The sequence below is a fragment of the Phyllostomus discolor genome, chromosome 2 (assembly GCF_004126475.2).
Source record: "Phyllostomus discolor isolate MPI-MPIP mPhyDis1 chromosome 2, mPhyDis1.pri.v3, whole genome shotgun sequence".
In the NCBI taxonomy this organism is placed as follows: Eukaryota; Metazoa; Chordata; class Mammalia; order Chiroptera; family Phyllostomidae; genus Phyllostomus; species Phyllostomus discolor.
Genome location: NC_040904.2, coordinates 193,384,276 through 193,406,048, shown reverse-complemented (window position 1 = coordinate 193,406,048; position 21,773 = coordinate 193,384,276). Strand labels below are relative to the sequence as shown.

The 21,773-nt window shown below is 36.2% G+C and overlaps 1 protein-coding gene and 1 long non-coding RNA gene across 2 annotated transcripts in view; one reads left to right on the top strand and one right to left on the bottom strand.

Moving 5' to 3' along the window:
* LOC114513891 (PZP alpha-2-macroglobulin like) overlaps positions 1-21,773 on the bottom strand; it is a 44,569-nt gene that overhangs the window by 12,406 nt on the left and 10,390 nt on the right. The window contains 19 exon segments of the mRNA XM_036016933.1: positions 70-157; positions 446-622; positions 872-955; positions 2,077-2,128; positions 2,626-2,747; positions 3,093-3,219; positions 4,043-4,271; positions 4,956-5,133; positions 9,187-9,190; positions 9,853-9,996; positions 14,423-14,572; positions 15,120-15,256; positions 15,683-15,746; positions 16,011-16,238; positions 17,533-17,694; positions 18,593-18,702; positions 18,853-18,967; positions 19,281-19,389; positions 21,749-21,772. Of these exon segments, the coding sequence (XP_035872826.1) occupies positions 70-157; positions 446-622; positions 872-955; positions 2,077-2,128; positions 2,626-2,747; positions 3,093-3,219; positions 4,043-4,271; positions 4,956-5,133; positions 9,187-9,190; positions 9,853-9,996; positions 14,423-14,572; positions 15,120-15,256; positions 15,683-15,746; positions 16,011-16,238; positions 17,533-17,694; positions 18,593-18,702; positions 18,853-18,967; positions 19,281-19,389; positions 21,749-21,772 (2,304 nt within the window).
* On the top strand, positions 10,347-10,658 carry LOC118499152. The gene is made up of 2 exons (XR_004901668.1): positions 10,347-10,436; positions 10,481-10,658. It is a non-coding gene; the product is annotated as an uncharacterized LOC118499152 (long non-coding RNA).

The window sequence follows — 21,773 nt, the reverse complement described above, 5'->3', positions numbered from 1 at the left end:
TTTTGCCCCATCCTCTATGTATATACTTTGAACTCATAGTTGAAACTCAGAACGATTTTCTTTTCTTACCAAGTGTTGCCCTGTTGGTTGCCATATTTCTCCCCAAATGTGCTATAGGAACCATCTTGATGTTTGTAGTTCAGCTGTCTCTGATATCCTGGAAATAAAGGTTAAAAAAATTTAAGAAGTATTATAGAAAGGCAGGATATCTGTAGGTGCAAGCTGATGTATCGAGATGCCACTGACATTTGACAGTTTCATGTGTAGGATCTGTCCTAGTTTCATGGCTATTGTGGATATGTCAGAATGCAACATCGTATTAGATGGTGGGAAACTTTTAATTTCTACAAAAATCACCATATTAGCTTAAAGTCTGGTGATAGATTGCACACTTAGTGAGAAAAACTCATTAGAGTAACACAGTAAACTTTGTTGTCTCACTTACCACTGGTGAGATAGCCAATGGCTTTAGACTTGATCTCTGAGGTCAACTGTTGGGTTTCATTCAGATAGTTCAACACATAGATGTTAGGAGCAAAAAGGACCATGTTTTGTTCTCCACAGCCATAGGGCATCCGGAGCAGATTCTGTATATTTTGCAGAGCAGAACCTAATATGTCACCTGGGGAACATGAGATTAAATGTCAGAGTAATTTAAATTCATATGTAGCCAACATTATTAAAGACAAATAATTTTTGTGTTGAGAAGTCATATACTCTATCATTTAGGCAAGGAAAAATTTGTATTTAGAGAGAGTGAGCCTTCCAGGACCCTATGTAAATAGATACTATCAATAAGTTGATATTTAGAACATAAATATATAGGTGGCAGTTCTTTTGTCCCAGGTTTCCTAGATGCAAGATGACTTACCCAAAACTGAGAAAGAGGCTCTGGCAGATTGTTTGACAACATTTTCTGGGAGCTTCAGGGATAATTGCTCAGATATTTCAGTACCTTTGGAAACAGACAATTTACATCTGTTATAGCAATATAATGTAGTGGTTAGGAACAGGGTTTTAGAGCCACATGGCCTCAGTGTGATACTGGCCCTGCTACCTACTAGCTATGGAACTTGGAAAAATTGCTTAACTTCTTCCTAGTCTAACTTGCTCATGTGATGATTCAGTGAAATAATAGATATAAAACACATATGAATTAGAAAAGCCTCTGCAACATCTTCAATCTCAGTACAGGTGAGCAATTATTATTATTGTTACCATTACATTTAGCAGTAGCATTATTACATCTTTTGGAGGAAACCTGAGTTCAAGGAATAAGAATTTTGACTTACAATGAGATTGCCTTTAACAGCCCAGCTTTTCTTGGCACTATGTGGCTTCCTGAGTCTTTTTGCTCTCACTTTGCCATGTTTGGTTGCTGTGCACAGTAGCCCCCTAAAAGAATGCTAGGAGCTGGTGGGAATCTATAGTTCTCTGAATTGATTGTATAATTCTCTGATTTTATTAGTCTCTGATTTTATGCCTTAAATTGGTCTTTCTTAAATGACAAGAACATTGTTGTATATACTACGGACATAGAACTAATACTGATGTACCAATGTAACTTAAAAGCTACAACTGTTTCTTAATGATATGGTGAAGTCCCAATTTAAAATGGAGGGTTTTTTGTTTATTGTTTTTTTGCCATGAGCATCACATTTTTAGTAAAATGAATAGAAAGCACCTTATGTTTTGTTGTCAACTATTTTAAACAATATTAACTGTGATTCAAACTTATCATGACTCTGCTTTCTTTCTACTGAGTCCCATTATTCTCTAAGTTTCTACATCCTGGCTTGTTAATGAGCAGCCACTGGGTTGTGGCAGTAAGCCTAAAACTGAACCAAGCAAGTCCCAGTATTAGCCTTCTATACCCGCAAGCCATGTTAACGCACTGTCTTGGGCTCGGTGTTCCTATTTGTAAAAGGCATATAAAGATATACTCAGTATTATGCCAAATCGAATGAAACATTCTGAAAATCATGGGAGACAATATATATGAACATGCATGGTAACTTGGAATATATACCCTGGTGAGGTGTTGTTCTCACAATGATTATGAAGATGGACTTTTACCTGAAGCACAGGTCATGGAGTTGAAAGTCTTTTCTTGCTCAACACCTTCAGGCTTGGGTGAAAAGAAAAAAATGGAGAAGAGGGATAAACAACCAGGTGACTGAAGGACAACCATAGGCTCATTGCTTTGAAGGGTGGTGTTTACACTAAATGATGTTTAACATCCTTATTATCAAATTACTATAAACCTATAAAGCATTGAACAACCTAGGATATTGGCTGAGGGGAAAATGACACATAATAAGAGCAGAAAATCAAATGTAATTCAGGTACGAGATATATACGAACCTTAAAAGAGAGGTAGAGATCAAGATAAGGGAAAGCATCCACATAATGTATTAAACAACTACTTTCAATATGCTAACAAGTTTATCTAGCAAGGTTTCTTACATACTTTTATGATAGGAAACTCCATTGGTCTTATCAGATGAATTGTGTGAGCATGATAGTAATTATCCTTTGCTATCTCAAGGATGTCCATACTATTTTTTATTGTTACTACTGTTAGGGGCTCAGAAAACTATGTCAAAGTGACAGAGACTGACTTACTTCCACCAATAGGGTTTTGATGACTGTGTCCTTCCTCCCTGTCTCGGGGACCTCAGCAAGCTCATTTCCACACATCTCTAGGGACTGCACTGATTCTGCACTCACTGAGAAGTTCACATTCCCTAAAACAAAGAATGCAGAAAATATGAGTATTCATCTTGACAGCAGTCCAAACCATTGCTAATAGCTGAAAAGGACTATGCTCTGTAATGATCTTAAAGGGCTGCACTTTAACCTTACAGTTGGCTGCAATAGGAAAGAAAGCTGAAAACAAAACAAAACAAAAAACTCAAGGCTGAGGCATGCAGAATGGCCAATGCCCAAGTAAAGTGATTGTGGGGCTCAGATGTCATAGGAGCAGTGGGAGGAGGCAATGTGGGTAGCAAAAGAGAGAATATGATGTAAGCAGCGTTCAGAGATCTACCACCCTTGTTGATGGGCAAACATTTTGGAGGAAACTCACTCACCCAGAGTTTTAGGAGTTATAGCCCAAGAGACGGTTTGTCGCTCATTTGCACAGATGCAGTAGGATTCTTTTCCCTTGGTGTTTTGGACTGCTAGGAAGGCTGTAGAAGCTTCCAGTTGCACTCTGACCTATCATCCACAAGGGAGGCATAGAAATAGATGTTATCAGAATATGGAGAGACACTGAATGCACAGAAATGAGGCCACATCTGAGATACTGCACTAAACTGGGATTTGGAAGAAAAAAAATATGACTTCATGTATGCTTTGAGAAGCATGAACATAGGAATGACACAAATCAAGACTGATTACTTAGTAGGAGGAGCTGGCACTTAGATTAGGGGAGATCAGGGACATCTGCAGATACTGTCCCTGGGAACACTGTGTCCTGGTTTCTATCTGCTGGCTCTTACCTCCTTGTAGATTTTCTTCCTACCTCTCCTACTTCCTCCAATACATGTCATGTCTATTCTATATAAGACAGCAAATTTTGAAGGGAAGGTTCCTACCTAGAGGGTATTGTATTACAAAAGGAATAATGTCTCCACAAAATATGACATAATTTACAAGTGTTAAAAGAGAAGTTAAAAGTACATATTGTGGGAGTGTAGAGATGAGGGCTTAAAGAAGGACACCAATGAAATTAAGAAAACTGAGCTTTGTGTCAACATCAAAAATTTTCCACCAAAAAGTTTATCTTGTGTCAGGATTCTGCAAGATTCAGGACACTTAAAACTATATATATGTGGGTTGGAGATCTTTAGTTTTAGTACCTATAGCTCACATGTCATTGTGTTATCTTTCAGATCTTGTCTCGAGTTCTTTAGCACTGTTTATTTGCAGTGCTAGCTCATAATTCCTAGAATTATCCATAGTCTTGGGAGCAAATCAGGAGCTGACTGACCAATGAAGTTCCATCTACCCTTTCAATTCACCCTCATTTATTTCTTACCCGGATGCATTTGGGAAGGTAGTTGATGACAGTAGCCTTGAGTGTGAAGGCCTCTCCACGGATCACAGAGTAGGGCATTGTGAGCTCCACAAAGAAGGGCTGGAAGGCTCGGAGAGAGGCAGGAAGAGAGAAACCAAGTCCAGTGTCATTGGACAGGCAGAAAGCCCCTGCCTTCCACTCAGTGATGGTATCAGGGACTGTTACTCCTACTTCAGCCACACCTGATGAGCTGGGGAGGATGGCAAAGTGAGGAACAGAGAGTAAGCAGGTAAAATGTCTTTTTTTCAAGTGAGAATTAATGTGTGTGAAGGAACTGTTAAGAATGAAATCCACTCAGGGATTCCTGTGCAAGGGCGCATGTGTATACTGATTATGTACTGGGGACTGAGGTGGGAAACAGCAAGGGATTAAATGGGCAAATATCTATATCTTTCCCTTACCAGTCTATGGCCACATTACATGCATGTATTTTAAAAAGAATTATTTGAGTATGATTCAGTTTGGTCCTTAAGATACCCTCATTATTGGACATGCTTTACCCATAAAGCATGTTTAAGATTCATGATCCAACAAATAAACCATCATACTTATATAACCTGATTTGTTTATATGCTTATTCCAATCTTGTTTATGAGGGGCTTTCTGGATGGCAGTAGACAGTATAGAATTTGAATATTTTAGCCCCCCATGTCTGTTTTCTGGTAGGAATAATTATTTTAGACTTGTTTAGCTCTGAGAGATAATTATACTAGCAAACTTATACAATAAACGTGTTTTTCTTAGGTCTCTCATGAAAGGGTAAAAGGTTAAGACAATTATATGAAACTTTTCAGAGAGATTATCTCAGAGTTGAAAATGCTGGAGGGGCCATATAGCCTCACCCATAGCAAACGGAGGAGAGAATGTTACTTACTCCACCACCGCCAACTCCCAGATCCAGGTCTCAGGAAAATAACTCCGCACCGTTTCAGAGACTGGCTCTGGACGTTGAATGTTACTTTCATACATTACATTATATGCCATAGGTTGAGGAATATATGGACCTGCTGCACCTGGTAAACCTATCAAAATAAGAAAAAAATAATAAGAATCTAGTTAGGGGAAAAGCATCTATTTATTTTATGGTGCATGTATTTGTGAGACAGAGCAAATTTTCAGTTTTCCTAAAAATTGTAGAACTTTAGAAATAAGTTCTTGTGTCCATGCTATTTGAGCAGAGAGGACTCTTTTTGTTAAAGGTAGAAATTCTATGTATCCTAGAGATAGCATAATTTTATGTGAATGGAGGCTGGAAGAACAAGATCACTTACAGATAGTTTTTTGGTTTGTGGGGGAAATGGCAGGTTTTCAGAGAGTACTGTCAGAGATAACTGTTTCCTTCATAGAAAAGCTGAGCAAAAAAGGTAAAACTCTCTTTAGGCAACATGAGTGTTGGTTATATTGGAAATTGAATTACCACTGAAGTGAATAGAATTTAATAATATCAATTCTGTATATCATATTGTAGCTTATAAATTCATTGCTCTCTTGATAACAAGGCTAGATCATTAGATTTTATTCTGTTTATTTGATGGAAAGGAGAAATAAAGAACTCAAGATTTCAAAAGAAATATTTCCATTTGGAATAGCTCTATGGCTGAGGCAAGGAAAATATTTACAAAAGGGAGGGTAGAGAACTAATTGTAAAGGTTACTAAAGGTTACTGGTCCATGTTGTGCCCAAAACCATGCTTATAAATTGAGTATCAATTAGGTTCTCCACTCAAGTATCCCTCTTATATTTCAGAATAACCTTGTGAGAAATTAATAAGAGAAGGAATATTTCCAGGAATTTCCCCTGGATATTTCTCTTAACTGTTAAAAGCATCAATGGTAATTTTTAAAATAGATATCATAGTTTCTTTCCATCAGGTCCTTGTCCTCATCTTTTCATGTCAAATGGTATCCATCTCTGTCTCTGACTTTGATTTCTCACTGATGGTCTATTATCTCTGTCTTTACTCTTATTTTTAATTATAAGTATATAAGAGGATGATGCATCTAAATGAACTATTTCCCATTTCCAGCCCCCCCCCCCCCCCCCCCCCCCCCCCCCCCCCCCCACCCCCCCCCCCCCACCCCCCCCCCCCCCCCCCCCCCCCCCCCCCCCCCCCCCCCCCACCCCCCCCCCCCCCCCCCCCCCCCCCCCCCCCCCCCCCCCCCCCCCCCCCCCCCCCCCCCCCCCCCCCCCCCCCCCCCCCCCCCCCCCCCCCCCCCCCCCCCCCCCCCCCCCCCCCCCCCCCCCCCCCCCCCCGCATGTCAAAGACTCTCCAACTTCTCCAGCTATTACAGTTAACAAACCATGGCAGGATGTGTTACTTTTACTTCAGTTATTAGATGATAGCTATTTCCTCCTTATTGTCTCTTATTCTCAATGTCAATTTGATTCTCTACCTATTCTTTTACCATCTCTATCTTAAATTTGAGTCTTCCTCATGCTACAATAATAAATTCTACTTTAAATGTTTAAAATTCATTTGCCAAGACAAAATCTTTTCCCCCCTCCTTTCCCCATCTGACTTCATTAAAATGTATTGATCCCTGGACTAACCCACGTACCATCTGTTCCATTGCTGATGACAAAATACATTCAACTGGATGTTCTGTTCACAGCTTAAAAAGAAACACTTAATCTAGCTTTGTAATAGTTGCATTCATTTTTGACCTTCCTTATTCTAAAGCAAAAAGTGTGAAAGTTATTTTCTTCTAAATTTAGTGTCTAGTGTGATCCTTCTGAGCAACATTAGATCATGTCGTTCCTCTTCTGAAAGTCTCCCCACCTCACTCACAGCAAAAAGTCACATCCTTTCAATGATTTACAAGGCCCTACGCGATCTGATCTCAATTATTCCTCTGGTTTCTCTCTACAAGTGTCCTCACTTTATTACTCTGTTCCTCCTACACTGGCTTCCTCACTCTTTTTTACATTCCAGACAATCTCTTGCCTTATAGATTAGAGCCTTTGAGAGGCAGAATAGTGTGGTAGTTAAAAAACATGGATCTGAAGTCAGACCATTTGATTGGAATCCCCATTCTTCCATGTATTTACTGGCTGAGTTACTTAATCTTTTTGGGTTCAGTTTTTCTGTTTCAAAAATGCTGATAACCACACAAAAAGTCATGGTATGGGTGAGGTGATGGAGGCATTAGCTAGTTCTACCCTGGTAGGTGTTTCACAACACGTATCAAATGGATACATTGTACATCTTGAACTTAAACAATAGTGTCAATATATGTCAATGATATCTCAATAAAGCTGGAAAAAAACAAAAAAGAAGAAAATGGTGATAAAAAATATACACTTACCTTAAAGGATTGTTGTAAGAATTAAGAAAATTCTATTATCAATCTTATCTATCTATCTATCTACCATCTATCATCTACCTATCTAATCTAATCTCTTGAATATAACAAGCAATCTGCAGGTATTTTCTATTACTGGAGTTGCCTTTTATGACTGCAGTATTCTGCTTCCAGATAGTCATTTAGTTGGCTCTGTTTCTTCAAATCTTTGCTAAAAATTTTACTCTCTTGGTAAGACATTCACTTATCACCATATTCTCTGTTGAAATGTTCTCTATAGAATCTATCACCTTCTAATAAACTGCTAATTTACTTGCTTATTTTATTTTCATTCTCTTTATGCCTATTAACATACAACTTTCATACAACTGAAGATTTTTCTTCTCAATATTGTTATATGTTCACAAACTAGGCCAGTAAGTATTCAGTTAATATTTACTGAGCCCATGAATAATAATAATTTTCATATTCATACCTTAGTTTTTATCATTCCAAGCACTAATGGTTTCTATCATTGTCCAGCATAATTTTACTCTTTTTAGATTAACCTTTCTTTTCCATATTCTCTCTCTCTCTCTGTCTCTCTCTCTGTCGCTCGCTCTCAGGTCTAGGGACACTATTAAAGTTATATTCTCCATATTTACTGTTCTTAGCCATCAATCACTTTGAAGGTTGCAAGATGACTTCCCAAACAGTCATGGGAATGGACTTATGTTCTTCAAATTATTTTCAAGAACTTTCACAAAATACCTATTTTTCTTTGTCTTTTCCATTGCTTCATAGTCCGAGTCATTTATTATATTTTCTCATTTCAATCTCCTTTGTGTATTCATTATACATTTAGAAGTTATTTTTTCTGAGTTATATTATATGCCTGAAATTCTTTTCTATCAACTTCCAGAAATTTTCTTTTCCCTTAAATTTCATGGTATAAACTCAAATTTCTTATGTGTAAACTTCATGATTATTTTTCTTTTCCTAATCTCTCTTATTTATAAACTTCTTAGTACCTGAAAAAAATAATATTCACCATTACTAAGAAACTGTTTGCAATTGGTGTTACTGTTAAAGGTTATACTTGGAGACAACTGTCCATGGTCTTTTAAAAGTGAGCTGACAGCATTGTTTTCCTCATGATAAGATTGGTTTGGCAGATGGGTATTGACATCACATGGTGACTACAATAAACTTGATGTCAAGGAACATGGAAACAAATTTTAATGAGTTAAAAATTCTTTATTGTGTTTTTGTACTTGGTATTTATTTTATCGCATAGTTTGAAATGTCTTGCAGTGCTTTTAAATTGCTTCAATTTATTAATGAAGGATTTGAGGCTTAGAAAAAAGGCATTACACACCCACTTCATATATAGTACCTCTGAATCATAATCCCAACTCAAAGATATTAATATTTGTTACAGATAGACATCAAGAATATTTGGAGCAAAGGATAACCAGAATTCCCTGAGAGAGGGATGGAAATGGGTTGGATGATGCACTGCAAATTTACCTGGAGGTTGGACAGATGTTTCTAAGCAGAAATTGAAGGGCCTAGAAAAGGGCTTCTTCACTGATATTTTATTTTGGTGTTTGTTTGGCCCTGGGTTATGAGATATTTCTGCCATGTTTACATTGTTTCTTTTCAACCAGCGATGCTTATCTCTTTCTTTCTATTCTGCAAGGTAAAGCATTTTCTATGAATGTCTTTTCTCTGATTTCATAATCAGAATTATTGTCTTTTTCATTATAAACTTGCTTTTCCTCCCTGTATTTCAGCTGATTCTGTGCCCCTGAAGTATCTGACTCATCTAAAACAAACAAACAACAACAAACAGAAAAACTCTGATCAGTTCTGGCCATGTCATTTCCCAGCTAACTGATCTCAGCAAGAAGCATTGCAAGTTTCCATTAGTATCTCATTGTACTTTTTTTGTTTTTATGAAGTATTATTATTGTATGTAACACCTAATTAAAAACAACTTTTTCTTTTTACCTCTATGTGGTATAGGATCTGCCAGAACGCTTGATGCCATGGGTTGGCTAGACATCGAACATGACTCTGGTTTCGGACTCTAGAGTTGGTGAGCACCTTTTAATCCATGCCCTGTAAAAATGACATTCAATAAATTTGTAAACTTGACTAGATGGCATGAAAAATATTTTCCTTAGAATTTCCTATGTAATTCCAATAGCCTTCTTGTTATGTTAGTTTCGTGGACAAGAAATATAGAATGGTAAAATTATAGCACTTTATGGCTCATTAAACTGTGTAATTTATCACCTTTTAAAAAATACCCATAACTAAATATAACTAAACATATCTCAATTTTGAGATATCTCAATGAAATGTCAGAGATTACATCTATGCCTTGGCTCTGACTTACTGCCAGGTTAAACAATTTGAAAAATTATATTGTGTATAAAGCTTTACTAACATTCAGACTCTCATATAACTAGTAAGGACTTTTACCTTTAGAAAGCTATAGATATCTCCTTCAATGTACATTCCTTGACCAAAGATATAACTATAACCACAGCGTGCTTCTCTTTCTTCCTGGTCTTCCAAATTTTCAGGGAAATAAGTGAGGTCCTTCGTAAGTGAGCAGGTTATTACCTGTAGCAGTGCAGAGATTAAAGACAGAATTTTAACCTACTTTTGTTTTGAATATCCAGTGAACTGAGAAAAATATGATAATTGTCATCCCTTTTCTGAGTACCTTCATGTAGTTAGTACCTTAGAGAGGATAAACATTTGTTTAGTAGTGTTTTTTGTTCTAAAGATGGTAAAACAAACTTGGGAAAATACTTCCACTGAACAAAATCTTAAATTACCAAGGATTAATAAACACTTCATTGTAATGTTTAGAGATAAAACTAGACTCAAATATAGCAAGGAGACTTAACTTGCTTCTGTGTTGATGAATCGTTAATGCCCTGAGAAATTTAGGTAGGAATTGTTGGCATCTGTTAAGCTTCTAATTTTATCTTAATTCTTGGATAGAAGAATCACATAGGTACATAAATGACTATATATCATCTCTATTCAATAGAACAGTGTCTATGTATTCGTAAACACAGATTACTTTTTGAAACAAAAGGATGACCAATGAAAGAGGCCTGGTTATTTATTCCTTCCAGAGTAAGACTGAATTCTATCAAAGAACTTCCAACATTTGCTTGACTGGATCTCAGAATTGTTATGGACCAGTAACTCCTGTGTGCCTCCTGTTTCCCCCACTTTTAAAAACAGGAGTGTTCTTTAACAGATGATTGGATTAAAAAAGATGTGGGGCATATATACTATGGAACATTACTGAGCCATAAAAATCCATAAAATGTTGCCATATGTGACAACATGGATGGACCTTGAAAGTATTAATGCTAGGTGAAGTAAGTCAGGTAGAGAAAGACAAGGACTATAAGATTTCACCCATATGTTGATATAAAGCAAATAGCAACACATGAAAAAAACAAAAAACATATAAACAAATAAGCAAACAAACAAAAACTAGATACATAGATACAGAAAACAGAATGGTGGTTACCAGAGGAGAAGAGAGGTGGGGGGTCAATTACAAGGTGACAAAGGGAGAATAACCTTTGGATGAGGTTTGTACCAAACAGAGTATACAGATTTCATATTATAAAGTTGTACTTCTGAAATTTATATAATGTTATTAGCTTAATGTTATACCAATAAATTTAATTAAAAAACAGGAAAAAAGAAAACACCACTCTAGGAGTGTCAGTATGCCACTTTACCATTGTATGTTGGGTCGGGGGGGGGGTGTAAATAACTTTGTAATTTTGTTACAGGTCTTTATAGCTAGAGAAACTATACTTGAGGATCTACAGGCAAGGAGCATCATGTGCACCTAGACTCAAGTTAAAGAATGAGGTTCTGTCTTTGAGCTGTTGCTATTTTGGAATGAGCCTTTTAGAAATTTGGGGGTGAAAAGTGAGAACAGGGTTTACATGTGGTGGAGTCATGAATCACTGGAAGTCAGAGGGCAGACTGTGCAGACAGCCTTTCAAATAGCCCCCAGTAATTTCTGCCTTCTATAGCTCCTCCCATAATGAGTGGAGCTGACATCTGTAACTAGTAAGATTTTTGCAGAAATTGATGTTATATGAATTCCAAGGCTAGGTCACAAAAGATACTTGAGCTCTTCTCAATCCAAGTCACTTGTTTTGAAGAAAATCACCATGTTATGTACAAGGACATTCAGGCAGCCCTATGAAGAAGTCTGTTTAGTGAGGAACTGAGGCTTCCTGACAGCTGTAGGAGAAACACATTTTAGTAGTAGATTTTCCAAACCTCAATCCCAGTCTTCAGATAATTAAAGCCCTGGCCAACATGCTGACGCAGTCTCATGAGAGATCACCAGCCAGGACCACTGAGGTTGTCACTTCTGGATTCCTAATCCACAGAAACTGCTTGTGGTAATAAATGTTTATTGTTTTAAACCAAAATTTGGGGGAAATTGTTATGCACCAGTAGATAACTAACCAAAACTCCCTTTAAACTTCTTTATTAATCTTTGTTCCTGAGTAGAAGAGTCAAACCGGTACATAAATGAGCATGTCTATTATCTCTATTAGCTGAACCAATGTTTTCCAGGTCATCTTCAAAGCAAGCAAGCTTGAAGATTTTTACAACTCCAAGAGCCCAAATATTCCATTTGTTCATAATTCCTTCCCACTTCTATAACACTCAAAGCTTCATGATGCAACTGGAACAACTATTAAATTTATGTTTACCCTACTAAACAGAATAGGGTAGACATAAAATATTAAGCAGCAGACCAAATTCCTTCAATAGAAGCTGAAAAAACTAGCTTAGAATCGACTACCATAAATAGGGAATGTAAAAAACAAGGTACGTCTCCAAAGAAATCACCCAGAGAGAAAACTCCCTTGTTTCAGGTTAACTTCCTGATGCCATCTTCTAATTCAAGTAGAGAAATATGGTCATTGTCTTCTGTGTAGTAATTATTATGCTATGAGTAGATATTTTGATCTATTAATAAAAGACGAATAAAGGTTGCATAGAATTTTGGTATAAACCTTCCATTCTGAAGAATATTAAGTCTGATTATTAGAAACAGGATTGTGATCCTTGATATAGAAATCTCACAGTTAATTTTTTAAGTGAACATAAGTGTTCTTTTTTTTTTAAAAAGATTTATTTATTTATTTTTAGAGAGAGAGGAAGGGAAAAAGAGGCTGAGAGAAACATCGATGTGAGAGAGAAACATTGACCAAACAGTTGCCTCTCACATGCTCCCAACTGAGGACATGGCTTGCAACCCAGGCATGTGCCCTGACTGGAAATTGAACAATCAGCCTTTTGGTTAGCAGGCTCATGCTCAGTCTACTGAACTACACCAACCAGGGCTAAAATTTAATACATACAACTGAAGTTTGGGAAGTAGAAACTAACAAACTTAAAAGAAACTGCAATATTACTGATTTATCTTCCATCATTGATAAGTAACAATACCTTCCAAACAAGAAAGTTAATTGTTGCTTTTAAATATCGATGCATGAGGCAATTAAAGCTATAAAATTTTCCAGTGACAACCTTTGACAATGATATATTCCTAATACCATATCATTTTACTCGAATTATATTGAAAAATTTCAAAATGAATAACCTAGTTCTAAATAGGTTAGAAAAGGAGTCTCTGATTTTTCCTGTTTTGCTGATAGGTTTCCCTTCAAAAACCCCATGTTTGAGAAGGGATCGGCCAATGAACGTATATGCATGATACACAGACACAAAGAACAGTGTGGTGCAGGCCAGAAGGAAAGGGGAATGGGGGTTGGGTGGAGGTGACAGAATTGGGAATGGGGACATTTGTAAGTGTCAACAATAAAAATAGTTAAAAATATTTTCTCCTGATGCTAATTATTAACCAATATTTCACCTTTTATTTTTCTGAGCCATATATAACCTTATATTATATATCACTTTTATTACAGTCTCTCTAAGGTCACTGCTCTATAAGGACAAGGATGTGATATGTTTACCGCTATTTTCTTAGCTCCTACAATGGACGGAGTACATAGTGTGCTTACAATGGTGGTGATGATGGTGGTAACAACAGTGAATTATCATGACACTCCGAATATCACCACTATGAATTATATAATTCTAGAAAGAAACAGAGACTTAAAATTTTAGTCCTTGAATCATCATTTCTGACAAAGTTGTGATAAGTCATTTTTTTAAATAACTTGTGAATCACTTATTACCACTTTTACAGATCCCAAGTGCTCTAGAAACATACATTGTTAGATCTATTGAAAGTTTCATGACTTATGCTCATATTATTAATTTTATAAAAGTCTTAATTGCGCCCTGGCTGGCGTAGCTCAGTGGATTGAGCGCGGGCTGGGAACCAAAGTGTCCCAGGTTCGATTCCCAGCCAGGGTACATTCCTGGGTTGCAGGCCATAACCCCCAGCAACCGCACATTGATGTTTCTCTCTATCTCTCTCTCATCTCTATCTCCCTCCCTTCCCTCCCTTAAAGTAATAAATAAATAAAATCTTAAAAAAAAGTCTTAATTGCTCCATTGATCAAAAATGATTTTATTTTAGCAACCTATTCATTTTAGGACCTACATAAGTGGTGGATCTTAACAAAATTTAGCTTTCATTAAGATTATTATACAGTGTGAGTAATTGGGGTTTAGATTTGATTCCTTATAGAAAGAGAAATTATGTCATGGAAGAGACTAAAGTTTGTGGGCAATTTCAGAATGACATCTCAGCTATGTCACCTACTACTGGGTAAGCTTGCATAAGTCTCTCAACTGTTACAAATCTTAGTTTTTACATCATAAAATGAGGATGTTACTTTGGGATGTTGGAAAGATTAAATGAGAAAATGTGTGAGAGAGCTTGAGAAATCATAAAAAATAGATAAAGGGTAAAATTTTATTATACTCTTGTATTTTACTCTCAGCAGGGCCTTCTCCTTGCTCTGAGCCCTTCATGTGTCCCTTTCTAACCCCCAAGGCTGAGGAAACTCACCGAGGATGGGGACAGCTCAGCCTCAGGCTTCATGAGCAGCACGCTCTGGTCCACTGCGCGGAGGGCACAGAGGGACTGAGGAGAAGCTGTGACGCGCAGGTGGGCATGTGAGGTGGGAGGACTTTGTGCTGGGCTGAAGCTCAAATCCACCTGTAAAACATGAAGTAAAAGTCATCCAGTACTTTTATTTGTGTGATCCTGCAGAAACCCACAGTTTTTGAGTCATCCTGACATTCAGCTGTAAATGGCTATGTTTGGGAGTCAGTCATGAAGTCAGTCACTCATCTTTCCTTTGCTGTTGAAAAGCTGTGTTGTCCTAAGGAGACAATGGATGATTGTTAGGTATAGATAACTTGTTTGAATTTTAGAAATCCATTTTTACCTCTAATTCATGATAAAGTATTTGTATTCTTTAGGTTTTTGAGACTTTTGAGTCATAGCATCTTACATATCTCACACAGTTGAATCAATGGAGCAGAGGACCATGGACACAAAATTAAACTATGTTTTATGTGGAAGGAATTTTGTGTAATTGAAAAATTATTGTTTTAGCTGACTAGAGATTTGGTTGTGCCATTAATTTGCCGAGAACCTTTGGACAACTGATTTTACTTTTCTGCACTCATTTTTTTCCCTCTGGGGTAAAATAGGTGGTTCCTATAGTCCTACTTATTTATTTTATGTTAAAAACACTCACCTTGTTGGTTAGACAGTTTTCAATCTCAAAACGCTCTGAATCTCCAATAACTTCTCCATTTGGTAAAACAGTAAAGATGAACAATCGTGCGATGGGAGCAATGTCTGATGTCACAGGGATGGATAAGGAAAAACTGCCTTTTATGGGGCATGGAGAGAATGAGACAATATGGTCATAGGTCAGGATGCTGTTAGTAGGTCTTGTCCAATTTAGAACTATGCATATGCATTCAAAGGCTTAATCTCTTTAGTGTGATTCTAGTTAATTGGTAAAGTTAATAGGCTAATGTCTCACTTCACAAGTTCAATTGTAGAATAAGTTAAAGTGGCCTACACTCATTATTTTCTTTATCTGATTTTACACCCAGTTGATATCTAAACCAACTTAAATCTGAATAACTCAAAATTATTCTGCTGACACACACACACATATTTACAATTTCTTTTGTGTCCTCCTAGTATAAAGAGACAATGGAAATGATTTCCTCATTTGTGAACTTTCACTGAGATGTAAGGGTGGGTGTGTTGGGAAGGAAATGGGGAGACTGACTGGGAGGTACTCACCATCTTCTGGCTCTACAGGCAGCACGTGTGTTCCTGATCTGATGATGCCTCCCTTAGCCATGATCTGAAATGAAAAATCGTAAAAAAAGAAAAACCCAACAAAACATTTTCTTGAGCCTGACAGTTTTCAACTTTATTCCCCATGTAACCTACTTTTGATTGTTGAGTCTCTGCTGGAGAGAATCAACCCCGTGAAAATCAAAGAATCAAGGGAAACATGGATGAGAAAGCAAGGTGGTAGTGCAGAAGTAATTTTTACACTATTGGCCCCATTCACCACTTTTGTTTACTGATAAACTCCAAATATATTCTGTGGCTTTAATCTTACCAGGTAATAGAAAGTGAGCTCCTTCAGTTCCCCAGTGGCTGACCCCCTGAGTATGTAGTGTGCCTTGACAGTCTGTGTTTGGCCACAGGGCAGGATACTATCCACAGGCTCCACCTGAACATAGCTTCCACTTAAGGAATAAACTTGACTCGCAGTGTGAAAAGCTGTCTGGTGCTCTTCTCCTAGCCATGCATAGCTAATACACATGTTAGGTTTCTCATGGTAGGCCTGATTAAAAACAGAAGAGTGAAGAATTAATGCTGTCTTGAAGTTCTTCATGTTAGCCTCCCACCGAAAGGAATAGTTAAAATTTTGTGTCTTCTCTAAAATATACTGTGCATCTTCCTTCATCCTGTTGACCACCAGCTAAACATGTTGTCAACATCTAAATTTACACAGATAAAAAATTATCTACAAATGTATTTCCTTTGCCCTGATTCTTCCAGCTCATCACTCATTTGACTCTCCAGCTCAGGGCCGGCGGAAAAATAATGCCCCAATTAGAAGGATAAAATCTTCAGATAATGGGAGTCCTTTTTAAATTGGTTTAATTAAAATCACATTATATACAAACCAAATATATTATTGCATTATGGGTCTCAAAATTGTTTATAAATAATTCTTAGCAAATTAGCATCTATGACTCATCATTGTTGTGACTTCTTATTTTTAAGGCCTATGTAGTTTATGGACCTATAAATCTTGAAGATTGCTTAGCAGAGATTTCTATTTTTTTCCTTTGCAACAGTTGCTCCTCAGATCTTTTCTGGGTGCACTTATACTTTTCCTGAATTTATTAGGTGTATTGTGTGTACCCTATTTGCTCTCATAATAAAGTTCTTATTTTTAAAATTATTGCACTTAAATAAATTAGACTATTAATTTATAGTTCTGTTAACTTCACAGAAGTTTTTCAAGTAAAGCGGCACTATTTATTTACCTTTTCAATCATAGGGAAGAATAGGTATCTATCACACAGAAAATGAACATCATTACATATTTTTAAAATGAATTAACATATGAACCTTGGAAAATGCAAACAATATATATGCCATTTATCTAAGCTAGAATCAATAGGTCATAGTATTTTTACCATTTTTGGCTTGAAATTGAAAGCATGAAAGCTTTTTAGCTATAGAACTCTTTTTCTCCTATTCATTAGGCAATATATAAGTGTGTGTGTATAGGGGGATTCTAATAATTTTAAAAACAAGTAGGCATGGAAAAGCAACATAGAACAAATTACATGAATTACCTACCCATTGAAGAACTGATATTGTTTAGGAAAAAAATCCAAAAAAATTTTTGGATAATACATAACATAAAAAAAATAATTCTAATCAAATTATCAGGCACTTCTACAATATCTTTTCTGACATCTTTATTATTTTCAATTAAATTTTCCTCAAGTTTATCCCAAGTTGGATAGCTTCTTAATCTGTGTACTTCTTCACTTTTGAATGCATGACTGTTACTAAGGTTTTTCTTTGTCCTCAAGTTTTTTTTTTCCTTTCATACTTACTGTAATAAAAAGTTGTCTACTCAATATATTGGTAGTATTGATTGAAAACTGTGCAAGACCCTGTTCATTGGTGGTTGCGTTGAAAAAGTAATCGCCTTCATTTGCAGAGATGGAGACGAGTTTATTGGAGATGGGAACATTATTTCCATCCACCAGAAGCACCTAAAGAAGAAAAGTACTTGCTAAATTATGTGGATAATACTGAGAGAGAGTAGAACTCCTTGGGAACACACTTATTTGCTCCCCTAACTGAGCACAAAAACCAAAGACCAAGAGTCAGCTTTTCCATATTGACTGCAAAGCTGTTTCCTTCCATTTGAATCCTCATGTCTTTCCATCTCCTTTTTATAATTTGAATTCTTACTCTATTTTTATTTTCTGAAACAAATCCACACAAAATGTTTGAGAAAAATTAAATAACCATAAAACTGGTAAAGTTAACAGTTAATATGAATAAAATTATTATTATTTGTTTATTTTATTATTTTTTATTGTTGTTCAATTATAGTTGCCCCCACTTTCTCCCATTACTGTTTATTTTGTTATTCTTAAAGTATACCCTGAATGTGAAAATAATACAAGAATAATAACCATAAACTGCACACTATTATAATTCTAATGTTTAAAATGAAAACCACTTATTCATATTTTAAGCAGAATAAGAGATCGAAAGAAAGATACTGACAGCCATAACTTGAGAGTCATTTGTGAGAAAGTTATTAAAATTCTGATATGGGCTGGATAATGGCAGATATACTTATTTATTATGAAATGGGTGGGAGAAAGGGATTGAAATGACTAACTTACATGACATTAATCATCTTGATTAGTTACATGTTCAACAAAGAAACAGTGCCTCTGATTCTCATAATAATGTATTGTGTGTTTGTGCATTTTATCAGTGATATTATGAAGGAAAGTATCTACTTTTGTTTGGTTCAATAATTTTGGTCATATTAATTAATTGATAACACTAACCAGGTATGGACTACATCAGTGTGTCCTCGAACTAGGTACAACTAGACACTTCATTTACCTGTAAAATTGCAACACACTCTACCTGTCCAAAGAAGGGTATTCCTCGTCTAAAGTGTGAATCCACTTTCACAAACTTGAGTCTGGTTACAATGTTTGTGATTTTACTGGTCCCATGTCCAGTGAACTCTAGTTCTGAAAAATATGTAGAAAAGAGTAAGTACTCTTGAAGTTACTTTAGTCCTAAAATTCATTTTCTACCACCTCTGTTATGACCCCCGTCTTATTATGGGAAACAAATCAATATCTACTGCTTTATCTCCCATGTTAATTTGGTACTCAAACCTGTTCCCTCTTCTCTGATCTTGGCTTCCACATTAAGTTGCATTTCAAAACCCGCAGATCTAATATGGAACAAGTCTGTATTTACTTCTTTTGTGGTGCAGCCATTGCTGTTGAGCTGAGAAGAATATAAGAATTGATAAATGTCATACTGATTCAGGCCAGTAGTCACTAATCCACTATTTTCTTTCTGATGCCATGACAACTTTGGGTTAAACAGGTGAATCAACCTTTAGGAACTTAATGTTCACATTTGATTTGTAATCTCTATGATCAGTCATCAAAATGAGAATTTTGTTGACTAAGGGTAAATATTTTATTTTTGGTGGGGAACATTTGGGGATCAGCTTACTCTGACGCCCTTCGGTAAAATGGGGTAGCTCACTGGTTGCCAACAACGACAGTCTCTAGAGAGAACACTGTGTACTAACCTGTTGACTGAATTCTTCACAGAAATCTTTTTTACAGTAAAAAGACTGAAATAAATTTCGGCACACACGCACAGTTGCAAGTCCTGGGACAGGTTTCCCATAGGTGTATCTGTCATGTAAGAAATAAATCAGGAACTGAGGAAAGTTATATAAATTTTCACTACCAACCCAGCACAGCACAATTATTCTCTACAGTTCCCTGTATAACTTTATTTATTTTAGACTCATATCAAGTAGAAACATGTCTAGAAAATGCCTCTCTCAATATATTACCCATTAAGACATTTGAAACTTTACTTCAATGTACAACCAAGTTGTTTGGAATATTTTTATTTCTTCCATTTAGCCTATTTATTTTTCTTATTCTTTTTATTTTGTCATTATAAATCAAAACTTGCTCTTTCTACCAAATAAAAATTATGTGATAAATAAAAAATAAGTAATAAACAAAACACAAACAGAGAGAGAGAGAAAGTTCTGAAAAACCAATCATGGGCCATATAAATTTTTGTTTGTGTGCACTCTATACTTACATCAGTTATTTCTCTCTGTTTTTAATACAACTGGAATAATTGATAATTCTTTGGGGGATCATTAGTTTTCTTTCCTAATTGCAAATGCTTCCAATATCATTTCAAGTAAACAATATGATCAGAACAACCAGTTCTGATTTCATACTGGTATGAAAGCCAGTATGGAAATTCCTCAAAAAATTAAAAATAGTGATTACTTTAGTGCTTAAAGATTTGTTCTTTTACCGCACCCAGAGGATTGATGCAAAACAGCCAGACTTTTCTTTTAAAACTGGCTAGAAGAGAGAGCAAAATTAATTAAATCAATGTACCATGAGAGAGCAATCGGGCAAATGGAATAAGTGGCACATTTACAGGCCAGTGGGCCCATTTTTTTCCATAAGCTAATACTATGGGGAAAAAGGAGGCCCTAGATTTTTAAAACTTTGAGGTATTTGTAGATTTCCTAAGGCATGTTTAAAAATATTGGGACAAAACTTAGGGGAATCAATGGAACAAAATTGGCAAATTTTATAATTTTTATAACAGGTGATGGGCACATGCAGTTATGTTTTGCTGTTCTGTCAACTTTTGTATGCAATTGAAAATTTCCACTAAGTTCAGGGGTAGGTTAAGGGGTCAAGGTGTTGAGCAAAAAGGAGAAAAAACTCATGGGTATGGACATTTGTTGACCTTGAAGAGACTGGGCATGTCTTAAGTCTTGGTGATGGCATTGCCCAAGTACATGGGCTGAAGAATGTTCAAGTAGAAGAAATAGTAGAGTTTCTACTATTCATGGTGTAGTGATTGCAGAACCAAATGGTAATGGGAAGAATACAATAAAAATTGTTTACTATATTCAGTTGCAGTTGTCCAGCATTTTCCCCCGTTTCTCTCTCCTACCCCAGATCCCCCACTCCCATATCAATCCCTCTCCATTGTCTTTGTCCATGAGTCCTCTATTCATGTTCCTTGACTTGACTCTTCCCTTTTTTCCCTTGTTATTTTCTTCCCTCCTCCCCTCTGGTGACTGTCAGTTTGTTATTTCCATGCCTCTGGTTCTATTTTGCTCATTTGTTTCCATTGTAGAGACTTGGAAAGAAAAGGTATATGAGTCATAATAACCAAAAGCGATGTGTAAAGACATTTTTATGAAAATCAAAGGTACTTGAGTATAAATTCAAAATTAGTGTTGAACAATTACCTTTAAGTTTATTAAGTGTGATAACGGCATTATGATTACATAATGTCACTATTGTGACAGCCTGGATGGAACTGGAGAGTGTTATGCTGAGTGAAATAAGCCAGGCAGTGAAAGACAAATACCATATAATCTCACCTGTAAGTGGAACTTAATCAACAAAGCAAACAAGCAAGCAAAATAGAACCAGAGATATGGAAAAAGAACAAACTGACCGTGACCAGAAGGGAGGGTTATAACAGAGGAAAGAAGAGGAATGGTCAAGTTAAGACACATGTATAAAGGACCCATAGACAAAGACAATGGTGGGGAGGGGGTGGAAAGTGGGGGTGGGTAGGGCAGGGGAGTATAATGGGGGGAAAATGGGAACAACTGTAACTGTACAACAATAAAAAAGAGAAAAAATATTTTAAAAATATAAATAAATAAATAAATACATAAGTAAAATGTCACTGATCTTTAGAAGTCCATATGTTGCAGCTGTGTCAAAATGTCATGATTTTTGTAATTTATCCTGAATTGTTAAAGAAAAAAAAGATACAGCAAATAAGGAAAGATGTTATTTGTTAAGTTATGATTATGAGTGTTTCCACTCTTGTGCATTTGAAAAATTTAATGCTAAAAATTAAGAGGAGTCATTGAAATAAGTTTTAAAAAGTGCTGAGGAAAAAAGAAATTTATAATTGTGTACATAGATAAATAATCACTCAAAATTGAGGCAAAAATGAATTTCAGACAAAAACAATTTAACTCACATTCCACATACTGATATTTTCACTT